Source organism: Postia placenta (assembly GCF_002117355.1).
Source record: "Postia placenta MAD-698-R-SB12 unplaced genomic scaffold POSPLAscaffold_1, whole genome shotgun sequence".
In the NCBI taxonomy this organism is placed as follows: domain Eukaryota; kingdom Fungi; phylum Basidiomycota; class Agaricomycetes; order Polyporales; family Adustoporiaceae; genus Rhodonia; species Rhodonia placenta.
The window spans coordinates 551429-569850 of NW_020169832.1; the positions used below are offsets into that span (position 1 = coordinate 551429).

General features: G+C 55.6%; 5 protein-coding genes across 5 annotated transcripts; 3 read left to right on the forward strand and 2 right to left on the reverse strand.

Moving 5' to 3' along the window:
• Positions 1-1595: 1595 nt before the first annotated feature.
• On the forward strand, positions 1596-3273 carry POSPLADRAFT_1063865 (hypothetical protein; the record flags this gene model as incomplete). The annotated part of the gene is made up of 5 exons (XM_024481733.1): positions 1596-1667; positions 2006-2115; positions 2169-2443; positions 2498-3141; positions 3192-3273. The coding sequence occupies exons 2-5, from the start codon at positions 2031-2033 to the stop codon at positions 3271-3273; spliced, it is 1086 nt and encodes a 361-aa protein (XP_024343763.1). The 5' UTR covers positions 1596-1667; positions 2006-2030.
• Positions 3274-8998: 5725 nt separating this feature from the next.
• Positions 8999-10252, forward strand: POSPLADRAFT_1037805 (hypothetical protein). The gene has a single exon (XM_024477272.1). It carries the CDS (start codon positions 9150-9152, stop codon positions 9885-9887), a length of 738 nt encoding a protein of 245 aa, XP_024343764.1. The 5' UTR covers positions 8999-9149; the 3' UTR covers positions 9888-10252.
• Positions 10253-10507: 255 nt separating this feature from the next.
• Positions 10508-11284, forward strand: POSPLADRAFT_1128394 (hypothetical protein; the record flags this gene model as incomplete). The annotated part of the gene is made up of 3 exons (XM_024483732.1): positions 10508-10532; positions 10583-10909; positions 10968-11284. The coding sequence occupies 3 exons, from the start codon at positions 10508-10510 to the stop codon at positions 11282-11284; spliced, it is 669 nt and encodes a 222-aa protein (XP_024343765.1).
• Positions 11275-13755, reverse strand: POSPLADRAFT_1175696 (hypothetical protein; the record flags this gene model as incomplete). The annotated part of the gene is made up of 11 exons (XM_024488374.1): positions 11275-11573; positions 11633-11738; positions 11799-11854; positions 11908-11950; positions 12013-12068; positions 12119-12296; positions 12354-12503; positions 12565-12937; positions 12997-13048; positions 13128-13295; positions 13358-13755. 11 exons carry the CDS (start codon positions 13753-13755, stop codon positions 11474-11476), a joined length of 1680 nt encoding a protein of 559 aa, XP_024343766.1. The 3' UTR covers positions 11275-11473.
• A 1482-nt stretch (positions 13756-15237) lies between these two features.
• Positions 15238-17969, reverse strand: POSPLADRAFT_1068306 (hypothetical protein). Its single transcript, XM_024482291.1, has 4 exons — positions 17667-17969; positions 17130-17588; positions 15691-16972; positions 15238-15635 (listed from the first exon to the last, which is right to left on the reverse strand). Exons 1-3 carry the CDS (start codon positions 17891-17893, stop codon positions 15715-15717), a joined length of 1944 nt encoding a protein of 647 aa, XP_024343767.1. The 5' UTR covers positions 17894-17969; the 3' UTR covers positions 15238-15635; positions 15691-15714.
• Between the last annotated feature and the right edge of the window lie 453 nt (positions 17970-18422).

Sequence of the window (18422 nt, forward strand, 5' to 3'; positions counted from 1 at the left end):
GGTAGTCAGGGTAGACCGAGTTGCCTGAGTGGGGGCTGTAGGGATCGTGGTGCGCCTGTGTGCGGTAGGCCATTGCGAGATACGACAGTGAAGAGAGAACGTGGGGGATAAATGAAAGATAACCCGGATACACCGACAGAGGCAGAGGGGGGTATCAGTGTTGCCAGCGACACTAGGCGGCGGTGTTTGAGTTGGATGAGAGACCGTATGGGACCTCATCGTTGCCATATGCGGTAGCTGATCGACTGCAACTCCCAGGCACATGTGATACGGCTATGGCACTGGGTGCAAGGATTGAATCTTTTTGTGCAAACCAAATAAAGATAGGATGACAAGAACTGCCAATGTCCAGACATCTTAGCACCATGATGCACCTATAAGCCATCGGTGCTCAAGTAAGCCGTACGCTGCAGACTCAGGAGCTCCACGAAAGCTCGATAGCATATATTGCATAGGACGTCACTAAATAATACATAATATCAAGGATGTCCGATTACGACAGTGAATGCCATGGCGGACGCTCCGACGTACGAAGGAAGTTTGTGGCCTATGTGATCCACATTCGAACGCGGCAGGCCGCCTACATGATCCCCTGAGCAGGATGACACAGCAGAAGACCAGAGATTACCAGTGTCCAGAAAGTCCTAGCCACTGTACGATTAGTGACGCCTCGCGTCGAGCGACATGGTCTGGAAACTGATGAAATGAATGCCTATGTATGAGCTACGCCTTGTTCATGAAAGACAGGAAGCAATATAACGAGCACAAATCACGCAGACTGTACAGAGTCCTGTCGGTGATCACGTACGCATGTGCGGATTTTTATGCTCCGATGTGAGGAACGTGTGCGAGACACCCTTGCCCCGTGCCCACCGAGATGTAGATATCACAGTGGAGAAGGCCTCTGTGATATTCATCCCAAGAACAGCGCGAGGGTCAATCCCCCCAAAACGTCGCAGAAGCACAAGGGAATAGGAAGCCGCTGCCCGTTACATTGCCGCGGGCGTCCAGGACTTGCATGATCCGCGATAGATGTCGTCCGATTCGAACATCTCCCAGTGGGCCTCCACTCACCGCTCGGAGTGCTGGGAGCGGACCTCGTCCTCTTCTGAATTCAGCTATACGGATAGCACCTGCGGGCTGGTCCCGGAGAGAAGTCGGACACAGAAAGCGATTATCACCTTGATGTGCACTGGCTGTGAGGGGCCATGTCAGCCTATAGGGCTCCTTACATATTGCGCGTCTCGGGGTGTGCGCTACAATTGCTGTATCGGGATGTGTTCGTCCGCACAGCCGCCGCCGATCCTCGAATGTCCCGGACGCCTCTAGAGCAGAACAGCTCTGGTGATATGGCGTCGAGTGAAGACTGGGGGGAAGGCCAGCGGGCGTGTTCCAAACAATACTCACAACGAGGGAACAAGCCAACAAGAGGCTGAGCGCTGGGTATCTTCAGGCGCCAGCCATCGATCGAAGTCACCAGTGGCGCGTGAGCCGAGATGTTTGTGTCCGAAATAAGCCCCTTTTCCCACGGTGCCCAGTCCGCCACATTGCCTCCATCCTCCCGCTGTGCCCTTTCATCCTTGTACCCGACTCTCATCCTCGTTTTCAACCTACTTTTCCCTATCCTTTCCCTCGACTCCCATCCCTTTCAGTCTCTTCATTGTACGGTGAGTATTCATTGCCATGTTCATCCTCGCAAAAGTCAACCAGGGATCGGATAATCTCTGTCGCAACGCCTCGAGGACACCTCACCTCTCTTCCTTGGCGTCGCCTCGGTGGCATGTCTAGAGACGTAACAAACACGTACTCGATTATGCTTATAGGCAGCATGAAGGGAGCGGACGTGGCGTTCAAGCGGGTGGACTGCTGCGTCGTTGGGCGTTCCCAGGCTGTTGCTGACAGCAGGTTCTGCCCGTTAACTACCACGCTCACCAGCAGCCATTGTTCCCTTCCGTCTCCTCCTCTACGTCCTCTTGGAACGTATTGTCTCATTTTCATCTTCCAGACCTTCAGATTGAGTACTTCACGACATGGCCGACGCATCCTCCCATAGACTTGATTTGCGAGTTGGTGGGAAATACAGGCTAGGCAAGAAGATTGGGTCAGGCTCGTTCGGTGAGTCACAACAAGACCCTGCATTCACACGGGTTCACTTATACTCTGTTCAGGCGATATCTACCTGGGGATCAACGTGATCTCGGGCGAAGAGGTGGCCATCAAGCTTGAGTCCGTCAAGGCAAAGCACCCGCAGCTCGAGTATGAATCCAAGGTTTACAAGACGTTGGCTGGCGGTGTTGGTGTTCCCTTCGTTCGATGGTTCGGAACAGAATGTGATTACAACGCTATGGTCATCGACCTCCTTGGGCCCTCCTTGGAGGACCTGTTCAACTTCTGCAACCGTCGCTTCAGCCTGAAGACTGTCCTATTGCTGGCTGATCAGCTGGTAAGCTGCATATGACATGTGTATCCCTACTTTAACTAAACCTTCAATTGTCAGATCTCGCGGATCGAGTACATTCACTCCCGCAACTTCATTCATCGCGATATCAAACCTGACAACTTCCTTATGGGCATTGGCAAGCGTGGCAACCAGGTTAACGTCATCGACTTTGGTCTTGCGAAGAAGTACCGCGACCCGAAGACTCACTTGCACATCCCGTACAGGGAGAACAAGAACCTCACGGGTACCGCTCGGTACACCTCGATCAATACTCACTTGGGTGTTGAGCAGGCACGCCGCGATGATCTGGAGTCACTCGCATATGTGCTCATGTATTTCCTCCGTGGGTCGCTGCCGTGGCAAGGTTTGAAGGCCGCGACAAAGAAGCAGAAATACGATAGGATCATGGAAAAGAAGATGACTACCCCGACGGACCTCCTCTGCCGTGGCTTCCCGAATGAGTTTGGGATTTTCCTCAACTACACCCGTGCCCTCCGCTTTGACGACAAGCCCGATTACTCCTACCTTCGCAAGCTCTTCCGCGACCTCTTCGTTCGCGAGGGATATCAGTACGACTACGTCTTCGACTGGAGCGTGCACCGCGACCAGGGAGAAGGTGCCAGCTCTAGCGTCAAGGCGGGTGGCCGCCGCAAGATTGTGCAAGAAGAGGAGGACACTCAGCCGCGCATGCCGGACCGCATGTGTGTTGTTCCCTTGCTTGCAAATTGCCCCTTACTGACTGCTCGTGCAGGCTTCGCTCTCACACCCGTCAGCAGCAACAGGCGGCTGCCGGTGCAATTGGTCAGCAGCGCATTCAGCGAGGTGACTGGTAAATGACCCTGCACACAGGGTCGGGGTCCCAGGTCTTCTGAACGCGTCCGGAGTTGGCCGAGCATGGGGGCGGAGGGTAGGGGTTTGAGAGTGGCTCGGTTTTGGATTGGGTCACCCGTCGTGATGTGGCGCCAATATTGTAAAGATCTCGTCAAGGCGCGCGTGGGAGGCGGACAGGATGTGTGGTCAAGATCGATATAGGATCTCTCGTGGGAGCACGCCCGGCGCGTCGAGTTCATTCACTTCATGCTCGACTGATTCCTCCTTTCCCACTGGGATGCCGACTCCGTCCTCATTCTTGCCAACGATAATATCCTCGCCCGCCATCAAGAGGTCCTCCCCGCGCACGTCTTCCCCCCCAGTAGAGCCTCCGAGTAGGGCCCTGACACCGCTTGTTGGATGCGATATGAAGGTAGCTGCTATTTGTTCCCGTACGGACGCTTTTTATGTTCACGTTGTCCTCGCGCGGTCTCTTCAGGGAGGTTGCCGTGAGGCAACGTTCTCTTCCTCTCGCCATGTATGACACTCCCCTCGCGCCGTACGTTCGTGATGACTGTTCGCGCTAGCTAATTTTTCATCACCACCCCGCAATCCACATGATCCCCTTGTGCATAGTGAATCATCTCCACTTCCATTCCTTTAGTGTCGTTTCATTTCTTCGCAGGTTATTTCTCTCCATCCTCACTCCTCGTTGTCGTCACTTGCTTGATCTTGTTGTCCTCTTGTCTCCCACCTCTCTGGAACCCCGCGATGGCTGGTTCGTTTCCGGAGGGGGCGTGCGGGATGAGAGAGGGCGCCGCGCTTGGTTGGTTGGCGGGTCGTGTTGGTCAGGGAAGGGGTTGAAAGGTGTCGTCGACGAATGGACATGCAACTCAAGCTCAGGAAGCTCTATGCCTACTACAAATCATCCATTCATTCGCCGCCGCTTTGTCGACGCCTCCACCTTCTGCCGGACTGCGACGATCAGGCGCGTGTTCCGGTTCTTGTACTGTGCACTCCACTCGCGTGTCGCTTCGATGATAGTATCCACGTCCTTGTCGTTCTAGTATACATGCCGTTGTCATAATATATATGATGATCGTTGTACGCATTGCGCTCTGTCGGTTTTGAAAGAGACAATCACAGTCCTACAGGAATCTTATCGAGTCAACAAACCTTCCTAGCATACTTTTTACAAGTCTCCACAATCTCAAGCAGGGAGGAAGTCGCAGGACCGTCGCTCATCGATGTCACACTGTAGAACAAGCCCACGAAGCAAAGCGAGCAGCATCCGGCCATGACGAGCGCCAATGCTTACCACAACGACGTACAGGATACGATCTGCCTGCTAAGAGTTGCGCTCCAGTGATTCGCCAAATAGTACATGGGATTGATTTCCTGCTAGAAATCTCAATAAAATTCAACCAAATCTCGTACTGCAAAGTCTACCGGCACTGAATGATACTGATATCATGATCTCTATCCGCGACTTGGATTTTGAAAGACACGGGTTATGAATGAGTATTCGGGAAACTCAGCGTCCGGTCCTGCCACAACATCTAAAGATAATGTCCGGTGTAAGATAAATCAATACGTAGGAACAGATATCAAACGGCACCGCTTGTGCCTTGGTGCGCGGTTGACTTCGCCCTAGTAAGGGCACACCTAATTGTGCCGTATCGTCTCGGCAATGGACGATAGCAACTGACGCACTGCTTCAGTAGTCCTGCAGTAGGAGAGACCTGATATCGGTAACATTGGCCATGGATCTGGCACCGTCGCTGGGAGTATGGCCTCTGAGACCGGCCTTCTGGCATTGAAGCATAAATGAAGACAGTCCTGAACGACGACTACCATTCGGTGTAAATGCAGCATGGCAACGCGCCGTCAGCTGTGCAGGCAGTTCTGTAGATGATTATCTCATCGTGATAATAAATGTAACAGGAGAGATTAGGGGAAGTGAATGGCTCGGTTGTGGCGTAGGAGTGAGAACAGCGGCATATAGCTGCAGGATCCCATGTGAAGGCATTCTGACGGATGACCATCGACAGAGATTCCCTTCTACGTCTTGATGTAATCTCCCATCGCTTGAGGATGCAGGTATAGGCCATAGAGTCGGCACATATCCTCGACTGCCGACTGATCTTGAGACTTGATCATAGCATCAACGCTCACCTCTTTGACGGGGTTCTCCTTAGGCACCCAGTCCAGCCTCTACATTCAGGAAGTTCGCCATTTTGTACACGCCGCCAGATAGAGACAGCGGCAAACTATCAACTTGAGTACAGTAGATGATGATCACTGTCAGGGTGAGAGTGGGCGAATGTTCCCGCGTTGAAATTTGTGTACATGGAGGAAACATATATTCAAGCGCAAGAGCTCATCATGGCATGGTCGTGACACAGACACAAGATTCTCGCTCAAACGAGATAGAAAGATGCTTCAGGAATCCAGTGTGAGCGAGCGATGGGAGGATGAATACTTGCGATCTGAGATGCTGTCTCGCGGATCTGGACACGGGGTTAGGGTCAGGGCCTAATCACATTAGGGCGATCAATATTTATGTTGCAACTAATACAACAGTCCTTCGCGACTGGGTTCACATCTCCTCCCCCGCCATCCGCCATCTGCTCCTTGACGAATCTGACGGTCGCGTTGGATATATGCGCGTCTGTCCTAGGTCATCTGTTCCAGTGAACCCAGCAAACGTCTCTGGGTACCGTGGACCGAGTATGCCGTTTTCCTAGACTCCCCGTATACCGCTGATAATAAGCTTATTCTCAGGCCGATGCGGAGACCCTGACACCTCCCGCCCGTGAACAAGTTTTCATTACGACCACCATGCCAGGAACATCTGCTTCAGACCGCTCGTCGCACCATGACTCCCCCAGCTCTGCAGCGTCAGCGCCTTCGTGGGCCCCCCCACGCGCCCCGCTACCCCCGCACCGACTTGCGAAGCTAGCGAACGCGTTGGGCGTACCTACCCCTCTCACGACTGCGCACTTCTACAGCTCCTCACTCACTGTCTCATCCCCTCCACTCTCTTCCAGCTCCCCTTCCCTTTCTGACCACTTCCGACGCTCGCCCACGCCCTCTGCAGCATCCGCGCAAACGTATACAACCACAGCTTCGTCCAGCAAATACCTCCTCCACGTCTTACCGCCGGAGCACCTTCCCCATGAGTCGCAGCACTACGACGACCCTGAATTGTTGCCGCCTCCGCCGGGTGCGTCTGGGTATCACACACAGTTTCGCCGCGGCGTCCTGGTGCCTGTGTATCCTACGCTTTCAAGCCAGCTCGCTGCCATAGCAAAGGAATATGCACTCCCGAGTACGGTCGGTCTCATTCTCTACCTTGTAATCACCACTGCGGTCAATACTAGCGGCCCCGAGCTAGACGAGCCAGGTCCTCGAATATCAGACGACATCTGGCGACACATCTGGCTACGGGTAGTGCGGTCGGAGAGAGACGATAGTCTTCTCGCTGCTCCGCGACCAATGGGCTTGGGGCTCGGGACCCCCTCGCCTGCGCAGTCGTCGTTCCTACATGATGCTACGTCGCCCGCTCTGAGACCGCTCATATCTCCTGGCCGCATAGAAATACCGCAACCGCAGCTCCCGATGACGCCGTCACCTTCCACCGCATCACAGTCTGTCTTTTCTTCACAGTCTGAATTCGAGCCGCCAGAGTCTATGTCCTCTGTGTCTGCAGGACCTACGGACCCAGACGACCTGCCGCTGCCAGGCCTGATTTCCCCCGCACTGGTGCCTGTTTTGGCAAAGGTCGAATTCGATATTGATCGACGGAGAGCTGCATGGTACGAACCGTGGCTACGAAGCAGGCGCGTCAACCACGCTAAGAGAGCAGAAAGCAGGCTTGGCATGCGAAAACGAGCCGAGTCTAAAGACGAGGATGGCGAAGTTGAGGGCGAAGAGGGCCCCAAGAGGGCTCCCATGGACTTGAGGCTCGTGGGACGGCTGCGTAACGACAGCTCTGTCCCAAGGTTCCTCCAGACGGCAGAGGAGTTCGTAGACGAATTTGACGTCGGCTACGCACAACTGCCCGAAGACGACGAAGAGGTGCACGACGACGATGCTACGGCGCGCTTGGGTGCACCTGTTGGCGACCCGCTCGCAGACGTGTTCGGAACGGATGCGGAAACGTGGGCCGACCTCCACGCTGAAGTAGAGTCCGGAGAGCGAAAACGTCAGACAAACCCGAACGTGGTCGATCTCGCGCTGGATGGTGCCGCGCTTTCGGCGATTTCTAACGCTCCGGAGGACCAGGCCGCGAATGACACCGACGAGGAGGAGGTGAAGGCGCTGTGGAACCATCACTCGCGGCCGTCGTTGGTGGTATCGATCCCTTCTCCGCCATCGACCAAGCGCCGATCGTCGCCTACGACAGCTGGGACGGTAACGAGCAAGCGGCCACCCCCGCCGCCTCTGAACCTTGTACCGTCGCTCCCGTCCAGTGAGGGCTTGGCGGTGCAGGGAAGCCCTAGCGCGCCCAGCAGCCTCGGGAGTGCGCGTCTGCCGTACCTGGAGGATGCGACGCCGTCCACGTCGTCTGAGCACGGAGGCGGGGCGGTCCAGGACGAGGCGGGGCACGATCGGAGGATGTCGAGGAGTCCGTTGGAGGAGAAGCGCGAGGGGGCGTTCTTTGAGGATCTAGATCTGGGGCTGAGCATTGACGACGACACGGTCGAGGTAGGCATTTCCGTTCAGTCCCACCGTTCTAGCATTCTGACGACAACATGTCTCAGTACGACGAGAGCGATCCGCATGACCGCCGACGAAGTCAGCTCCTCATGAAAGCGCAATTGGATGAGATCGAACGAGTGAGGAGCTTCCCTTGTATTCAATTACTATCTACTAATCATATGCTGCACAGAATCTCATCCAACTCTCGCCGCGCCGGCTGAACACGGAGTCTATCGACGAGGGCAGCCCTCGCCGTACTCCGTACTCGACAACACTCTCGCCGCCGCCCCAGTGGGGAGGTTCGCCTCTCAAGCCAGCTGCATCTCCGAGAGAGAGGTCAGCGGACCGCCGTTTATGACCCTCGGTCTGGTCTGACGAGTCTTACAGTGCACCGCCGCTACCCGAGGAAGGCGCCTCCTGGCCTGCGGTTCCGTACTCGTCTTTTACCGGCGCCAACGGGCATCACCCGTCCGAGTCGCATTCACGGGCAGGATCAAGTTCCAAGAGCCGCCCTCCATCACCCCCTCGCATCGCCTTCAATGGCGTCTCGACCGAGCCACCGAAAGGCGCGCTCGGAAACAGGTCGCGCTCTGGCACGATCTCCAACGAGACGCTTGCGCGCCAGCGCGAGCTGCAAGAGGAGCTATACCCACCACTTACGCCCCCCATGCTCAACAACCGCCATGGCGGGGATTCACCTATTATACCACTATCACCAGACCCGTTCGGCAGGTTCCCCTCTGAAGCTGAGGCTAATAGATTAACTGAGGAGCGGCATGAAGACGAGCGACTGCTGCCAACAGTGACTCGGCGCCCGCCAGCGTCAAGGAAAGGCTCCATGGGACCGTACGATCAGTTCGACCCAGAAGATCGGGTGGCCACGCATACACCGTCTAGTCGCTTCTCACTCGATTCGATCACTTCAGATGATGCGGGTAAGAGCTCGAAGGCCCCGTCCCTCGTAAGCATGAAGAGCATCAAGAAGTTGTGGAGGAAGACCAACAGCAAGCTGTCGATATCAGGGGCCGGAAACTCAGGGCTAGAGTCTGGCCGGTCGTCGCCAAACTATCCTAATGGCCTTGAGCAGCCCTCGGGTCGTCGTTCGTCAAGATCAGTGTCCAAGTCACCCCAGCCGGAGTATGCATTGTCTGAGGCGCCTCAGCCGAAAGCGAGACGGAAAGCCTCGATACCCAGCATGCAGTTCATGCAAGATCCCCGAAGCTCCCTTGTGCCTGCGCGCACGCCCCCTCTGGACTCGCGCCAGCCGTCTCCGGCATTGCCTCCTTTGCCCTCGACCACCCCGTCGCCGTCCACCTCACCACAATTCGCGCACGTCCCCATTTCCGAGAAGAACGGCAGTGTGCGCAAGTCAATCCTCAAATCGTGGAAATCCGCCTCTGGGAGCCTCTCAGTGAACACAGCGACGCCGTCCTCGTCGAGTACACCGCGGTCTAGCACGGAGCTTCTCGGCGACGCGCAAGTCAAACGACGCCGGCCAAGCGTGCTCGACGGCTCCGCGCCCTCGAAGCGCGGTTCGACTGTGTCCGCGGCGACAACGCTTGTCGACCTCCCGCCAAGCCCTGCGATTCCCGACGAGTTTGCATTCGCACAGTCGCGGAAGCGCAGCAGTCAGTCGAACTTGCTAAGCAACGGTGCGCGGCGCGCCTCAGGGCGCCCGCGGCCGAGCCCGAGCATGTCTTCCTCGTCAACGTTGTCGTCGTCCTCTCCGCCGCGCCCAAGCCGATTGACGCCAACGGGCTCTCCGCCGAAGAACGGACGGCTGTCACGCGCATCTGATATGTCTGACGAGCGGCCGAGCTTCGACGTGTCGCAGTTCGAGATTGTGTCGCCGAAAATGGGGGCGTCTCCGCTGGAGACCACGCTCTCGTACCCTTATCATACGCTGGACCACTCGATGACCTCTGCGGAGTGAGATGGCGTTGGCGTTGGCTTTCGGTACGACTCGGGGTCCTGCCTCTACGCTTCCAATTTCCGACTTGACGATGGCTAATATGCTGGACATAATACGCACGTATGACGGCTTGCACACTGGTGTGCTGACTTCCCATGACCCTGATCACCCTGCTCGCTCCTCACGCACGCCCCTGACTCTTCACGCACCTGCACCGACTCTCCTGTACGGCGTTACTAATACAACCATCTTGTTGTCATTCCTCTCTCTCAAAATCACTGCATGTGTAGATACCTTCGCTTTCAGTTGCCATATCGTTTATAATTATACGTAGGTATCGAGGATACATTGTCTCCTGTAATACAACATGCATTGCCGGCTCTGGCCGCAGGCGTCCTCTCCACCAGCTGGTCATCGAATGGTGCTTGGAACCGGACTCTCCTATTAGGCAAGCCGCCAGAGCGTCGCATGTCTGTGACGCTCTCCATCGTCGCCCATGACGTCATTGCTGCCTCACAGAGTCCTATAAACGCAGGCTCTCCTAGCCTGTGTCCGCAAACAACAACACCGTTCGACCACGACATTCCACGCCTTTGACGACCCCAGCAATATACGATTTTCTTATTACGAACAGTTACAAAATGTGGATTGCGCACTATGCTTCAGGTGCGTTAGCGAGGTTCACTATACACACCAGACTGACCTGGCACTGGTAGGTCTGATTGCGAAGCCATTCGCACCAGGCATCCCGTTATCCGTCTTATGCCTCGCAGGCGCTGCAGCAGATGCATTGTTCTTCTTACTCAATTTCATCGGCCTCGAGTCGTTCAACTTCGACGCTTCGATTGCAGGAGGATGCTTCCCGTATACCAACGACTACCCATACTCGCACTCACTGGTGGGGATGGGCGTCTCGGGGTTGCTGGTCGCCGCTGCCTACAAGGCAGCGAGGCCGGACGCACGGGTATCCTCGACAGATCTGTTGGTAATAGTGGCGGCAGGACTCAGCCATTTCCTGTTGGAGTGGCCATCGCACCGGCACGGTGTGTAGCAAATGTCTCCATTATAATGCGAACTTGCCTGACATATGTTCAACCGCAGACGTCAAGCTCACACCGCATGATGCGCACGCGTTCGGAGTAGGGCTGTTTAACTACCCCACGTTGAACCTGTTGGCGGAGACGGCTATCTTCCTCGCGGGTCTCTGGGTGTACGCGACCTTCGCGCCCAAAGTCACGAAGACGGGATACCTGACGCACAAGAATCGTCTCGGGATGATTGTTGCCTTCATGCTCGTACAGCAGGCACACTTCTGTTATGGAGCCGCGCCGACGGCGGAGACACGCTGGGTTCATGCACCTATCTTCTTAGGCGAAATCTTTGGAAGCTGCTGGGTGCTGGGCAAGCTGGAGGGTTGAATGTATTGAATATCCCTGTAATCAAACAACGATGTAACATAGCCAAAGAAAGAATGTAGTGTCGACGTGTGACTGTGACGACAGCTGGGCGTCGTGCCATATTGCCTATAATCTCACGCTCAACGCCTCTTTGAACGGACTTCCTGATGCATCGACGTGAAGAACATTGTCATAACGTAGCATGTCTGATCAGAACGAATGTTCCGTCGAGTCCTTGCCCACCGCTGATGTGCTCGATGAGCCCGCAGAGACTGTCGTGAGGATGCGGTCGATGTAATTCGCGCCGCTCCTGCAAGAATTAGAGGTGAGCAAAGAGGGCAACATTCATGAAAGGCGAGCGGAACCTACCACTTCTGGTGGGTGAGCACATCGCACCCGAGCTCCTTCTCCTTGCGCTGAACAAGCTCGACGTACGCGAGCATGCCATCGGTTTTATAGCGCTGCGCAAGCTCGGCTAGAAGTACGCAATCGTTGTCACCACGCTTGAAGGGACTAATGAGAGTACTGTACTCACCTGTGGCGGTTGCGTTCAAATGCAGGCCTGCGAGCGAGATGAGCTGCAGAACAAAGCTATGTACCGCAATGTTAATAGGAGATAGGGAGTCATGAAGCGATTGCCGCACCCTTCCTTTGCCAAATCCCAGACAAAGTTCTTCAAGTCCGTATCTATCAAGGATAGACCGTTCATGGCTCCATGGCAAAGGAAAATGGAGAGAATGCAGGCGCACCTGAGAAGCCCTGTGCCGACCAGTTGAAGCTCGGGCTCAAATTATACACGAACAATCTAGCGACGCAGAACTCGTTGATATTACCACAGTCTGATCACGTAGTGACACGTACTTCTCAGGGAATTGTTCTCGAATGCTGCGAGCGAAGCTTTGCGCTTGTGCAAGGTCTGGTCGCTTCGTTTCAACCCAAAGTAGGTCCGCATACGGTGCGAACGCTCGTGCACGTCGCGTCGCGGCCTCAAGCCCGCCTGTGAAATGGTAGTATCCCTCACGCGTTTTCGGCACTGTTTACACGTCAACCTGGTATTCGATGACATCGAATAGGGGGACGGACTACTCACGATCCCAGTCCCAGCTCACAGGCACGCCCAGAATGTCTTGCGCAATGTCGCGCGCGTCCGTGTTCGATTTGCCCGCGGACGCCGAGCGGAACTCGGCGAGCGCAGCATCCTTGTGCTGGAGCGAAGACCGTTCAATCGTACGCTCGACGGCTATATGCGTGAATATGCATGAGCAAAAGCGAAGGGATATGTGCAGCAGCGGCGTACGTACCTTGCTCAAAGGTGCACAATTTGTTCCGCTCGAGCCACTCCACCTCGACGCGCCCGACATCCTCTGCACTGGCGCCACGGGCCTCTGCCTCCTCTACTGCCTCCGCGAGAGGCTTCTCCCGCCGTCCCGCATCGAGATGAACACCAAGCATGAATGGGTGATCGCGCACGTCAACAGTGGACGAAATGAGACGTGCACTCTCCGCATCCGTACGCGCGATGAGGAGCATCGGGTGCAGGAGAAGGTCGAGCTGGAAACGCGCCGCGACGAGCCGTGAGATGTGCGTCGAGGTGGGGACGAGCACCTTGCCCGAGAGATGCCCGCACTTCTTGCCTCCGACGAGTTGGTCCTCGAGATGTACTGCTGCAGCGCCCTATCGGAGGTCCGCGGCGGGTGAGTGGGGCGGAATATGAGAATGAAAGGAATGCATACAGCCTCAGCAAACAGCTTCATGAGCTTCATCACAGTCGAGTTGCCACCATGTCTGGGGAATATAAATTAGCATAGGTGCGCATATAGGGACAGGGGATGGAGACGAAGGGGCTGGGACGAACAATATTTACCCCATGTCCGCGTCGGCAATGATGGGGCGGAGGTAGTCGATGTAAGGGGTGCGAGCGCGAGCCTCAGAGCCTATGGCAATGCGTTCATCGTAGTGCTTGCGGTCGTGCAACTGCTGTGCGCGGAAGAGGCGTTCGACCTGGTTCGGTACGGTTGTGTATGGGTAGTCTCTGAAACAGGCGCGCGGTCAATCCACGAAGAAAAGAATATAGTTCGTGGTCGTGTTACTCACCCGATATCAGGGCCGACCTCGTTCCGAGCAGTAGTGAGCAGGCTGCTGGCAGCCCATCCGCTCACATAGAGAACCTCCTGCCAGCGAGCCATCTGGGTCATCTGAACGGGGTCGACGGCGCCCATGGTGTGGACCGGTGCCCGCTCTGCAGCGCGCGCCTGGAACAGTCGCCAGAGCTTGTCGGCGGTCAGAGCGGAGGGAAGCGGCAGTGGGGGAACGGTGCCCTGCTTCGAGGCGACATCGTGCGCGGAATACGGGCGCGAGAGGCCCGCGAAGCGGGGAAGGGAGAAGAAAGACTCGAGCGCAGCGACACGGTCGGTGAGGCCGGCATCTTCCTCGGCGAGAGAGGGTGGGTCGAGCGGAAGTGGCGGAAGGGAGGCGTAGGACAGCGTGTGCATCGCACGGGGGCGCAGAACAGTGCGGGCCGCGCGCAGGATGTGGGGCATGATGTACCCACTGTGCTCGTCAACGAGAGCAGCGACGAGGGTATACAATATTAATGTTAGTGACGGCGACCTCAATGGCCGGTGAGGGTCAGCGATCGAAGATTCAAGAAGCGGGGAACGGACTCAGGACCCCCGAATATAGGGGGGGAACCCTGATCCCAATTTCTCAAAAGTTGGTCGATTTGTACGGCAGAAATTTCCGATTTTCGGCCTGATATGTCCGGAAAAAATCAGGCTGCCGCCTGATTTGGGCCAAAATGTCCGGAATTTGTATCTTTTTGGACCAGGGTGTCGAAAATCAGCGATTTGTCCGGAAATGATGGATCAGGGTTCCCAGAAACACAATTTCGCCCCCGACTTCGATTCTGACATTGTAATGCAGACTGGACACTCGTACTTGTGCTATGTAGCGTCGCAATATGAACTCTGTGCAAGCACCTTTGTCTCCTGGACCTGTGTGATTTTAGAGGTGGCCACTTTCTTTGTCTTCTTGCGTGCAGCACTAAGCATTTTCACTGCCATGATACGAGATAGGCAGCTTGGGGTGCTCAGAAAAAGTGGCATTGTCGAGTTTGAGAATGCGCTCATCCGTAGTTATGTGATGTGAACTACATAGATGGCAAAAAAAACAATCTGACGAAATGTGAGCAAACGAGAGGCACTTAGAATACCGGCCGCTAATGAGCCCACATTTTGACACTATAAGTAGACATGTACAGGTTGCAGAAATGCTAACATTCAATATATTATCCTCGAGCACGACATGACGCGATGTCGTGGGATCGTCCGCATGCATGTCACATGACAGCGGACATTCAAACCTGGCCAGGCATAAGCGCGGAGCAGGCTTGTCCGTCTTCGGATCAGGCTTCCAGCATTGGCCGGAGTATGTCCGGAAATCGTACCAGGGATGAGGGTTATGACAGACTGGTTTTGTCCGGGAAAATATCAGGGATCAGGGTCCAAAATCGCCCAGATTTGTCCGGAATGGGATCATGGTTCCTCCCCAATATTCGGGGGTCCTACGGACTCCCCCACATTTGATAGACGCCCACGATCATTGTCCGATATCCCGATGCTACCAGATCGGGTAATTCACCTGCCCTGAGAGGAAAAGAAAATGAAGATCGTTGTTACAATACTTTGTTAATATCCAAGGTCCCTGCCTAACGAGCATTAACTATCCCCGCAGCCAAAATGGCGGTCGATTATGATTAACATGGAAAGGGGCTCAGATGGCGGAGCTAGCACTGTCGGGCTCCAGTTCCGAGTGCCGTCCAGCGATCTCCCGTAATTACACCGTCTGTATTGCTTCATTATGAGGCAGGTAATTGATTTGACTACGGAGTGTAACAGAAGGAGCTCGTCGGACGAAGTAGAAGGCGCTCATCGTGCTGCTGACTCCCTCCGAAATCGCCGATCTACCCCACAGGATCTCGAGAAGGCCTTGAATTACTAAGACAGACAAACTACATACAGTCAATGTAAAGTACTTCATCCCAATATGCAGATGCATGTTTGATGCTTACTGAAACGACAATGCGAATGGGGCTGCGGGAGTACAGCCCGGGCCGACAGAACAAGAGTGGAGCGTTACTAATCATGCACGGAGCGAAGGGGTGGAGCACAAATAACGAATAACGAATAGATAACGATACGGACGGTCGGGACTTACAGTATGACAATGTGTACTATGGATGGACAACAGGGGTGTAACGTAACGGAGGCACACCGATTATAAATCGACCAATGAACAGACACTATGCGGATGGAGGCAGACGAGACCGATGATATGACAGGGGTGCAAGTATCGCACACAAATTGTGGAGAATCTGCAACCTCATCAATACACAGCCAGACAACCCGTCTCAAGGAGTTGAGACTCACAGCAGTGCACTTTTCTTGCTGTGCTCAATGAACATGGGGATTGTTGTGGAAACTCAGCAACAACAGCGCATCCTCTACCCTGACACCTGTGTCGACGGGCGACATTACGTTGCTCCCAACCGTGTCACGGGTAACAACGGTCCTGCCGACGCTCACCGCAGTTAACACTTTCTGCTTCGTGAGGTTGTACGTCTCAGGAACGCTGACCGACGGCGGGGGCGACGACTCCGGGCTCGGCGTCACAGCCTCCTGGTATTCCTCCTCGCTAGCCATATGCGAGTCAACGTCATCTGAGTGACCGTGCGACAGTCCACTGCTGCTAGATGACTGCATGCTGGGGCGTGGATACGATCGCGACTGCATATGTGCAGGACGGGAATGCGATCCCTCTCCGCTGAGCCGCGAAGGTAACGGCGGAGGTGGCGGGGTGTATCTGGGGACGTCGCGCATATAAACCTCATCGTAACCGTAGGGCTGTGGGTGCCTGGCGAAGATGAGAGGCGAGGGCTCCGACGAGGCAGACATGGCAGAATGCAAGGGCGTGCCCGCGCGCGATACGCTGCGGGAGTGAACGTCGTAGGTTGCGATGCTGACGTTGTCGGCATCGACGTCCATATCCATGTCGTGGTCAACACTGCCGTCGTCTCCATAAATTTCCCCTTCTTCAAGCTCGTCTTCCTCGCCATCTTCGCCGACCTGCCGGGCACGAGCGCGCTTGCGAGCCGTCTGCCTCAGGTTCCTGAACCAGTTCGTCACCTTGCCGACATCCATACCAATCACCATTGCGAGCGCACTGCGCTCCTCGATGCTCGGCGTCGGGGTCCGACGGAAGAGTTTTTTAAGAGCCTCAAGCTGGTGCGGCTCGGGGCGTGTGCGGCGGGGACGGTGCTCCCGTGAGACATGGCGATCAGATGGTGGTGTCCGATACGGTGCAACACGCGGGGAAGTTGGTCGAGAAGCGGAAGGATGGAATGTATGCGGGTGGTTTGGAACCCTGCCGGACGGAGCAGCACTGGAAGATCTCCGTGCACGGGGTACAGAGACGGTTGCAGAAACGGAGTGCGGGAGTGGAAAGGCGAGCGATGGGTGCCCGGTTGCAGGTGGAACAGAGAGTGAAGGATGGGCGGCGCTCGCCGTGGGCGGGAACGGAGAGAACGTGCGAGCCCTCGACGACGCACCGGAGTGCGAAACAGATGCGACGGCAGCAGCGAGATCTTCCTCCTTACGTTTCTTCGCAATGCTACGCTGGTTCTGGAACCAATTGGTGACAGACTGATATCGCCTATAAAGGGAAGGCCAGTAAATTAGCACTCGGGGTCTGAGACGCGAAGTCCGAAAGAAGACACTAGACGCCCATATAAAGGCCCGGGTAGGAAAGTTTGCCGTACACAGCATCGAACAAATGATGAATGATATGCATGAACGGACGTCAAACTCACATGCCAATTCTGTCGCCCAGGTCTTCGCGTTCTTCCTTCGTGGGATGCGGGTTAACGTCGTATACTTTCCGCAGCTCCTCTGTCTGGTACGCCGTTGGTCGTGTACGGCCCTTCCTTTGCGCATTTCGTTCGGCCTCGTATAAATGCTGATGCCCGGGGTTGCCGGCATAAAACAAAGACTGCTGTTGCGGGTGTTGTAACCGCGAAAAGTGCTCATCTTCTGAAAAGTCCTCGTACTCGTGAGGAGCGAGAGGGAGTGAGCCGTGGCCCGGAGGGGGCGGGACGGATGCAATGAGCGCAGAGATAGGGGGAAGCTCCACGGAGCTACTCTTCTTTGAGCTATTGCTGGAACTGGCGCCGGCGTTGGTTCCAGCATTGGCGGCCGTCGACGGTCCTCTAGTCCGCTTCTTGGATGAAGCACGCTTGTTTTGGAACCATGAGTTAACAGTCTTGGTCTCCCTGAAGTATGCATGAGCAACAATAGAGGGACAACGGCGTTGACGGGCAAATGAACAACGCAGCGACGACGGTGCTCACATTCTAAGACGCTCTGCAAGGGAGGTTCGCTCCTCGAGCGAAGGATGCTCATTTTTCTCGTACATCTCATTCAAAGCGGCGAGCTGGAAGGGGAGATGTCGGTGTCGGGGCTTCTTTGGTTGGTCTTGACCGCTCATGGCTGCTGAGGATGCTCTGCCCGACTTTGCGGGAGGATGTGCAGCAAGTTGTTCAGAGGGGTGGGCCCACGCGGGGAGCGAGGGCTGCATGAAGGGAGGAGGGAGAGAAAGGCAAAAGGCGATGGAGGAGGAGCGGTGACAAAGCGCGAGCTATAGGGGTGGGCAGTTCGGCTCTTAAGAAAATTAAGCAGGTGGACACTTATACAGCAGGCGTCCGAGTTGAGCAAATGTCCCACGGCACTTGCAGAGGCATACGACCGCTCATCCGGTGTCGGCCGTCCTTCGCTCTCATCCGCCCGGATGAAAATCCCTCTCTGTACATTTTCCGGCTCATTGTGCTATCGATCCCGGTGCCCCCGCTCCCATCGATGCTCGCGCCGCCGCCAGCACCGACGGCAGATGCAAGCACTGCGAACAGAAGGACGAGGTCGGACGAGGAATCACACCACGGCTAGCCGACAAGCCCAAATCATTTCTCGTGCCTGTGTGTTCATGAATGACCATGGTTGCTCTCCGCGCACGTGGCGCTCTTATTCTTGATACGCCTTATGGGCGCTTACGCCTAATGACCCCGCCCCATTCGATATCCAACTATCCAGCTTATCGCCTTCTTCCCACC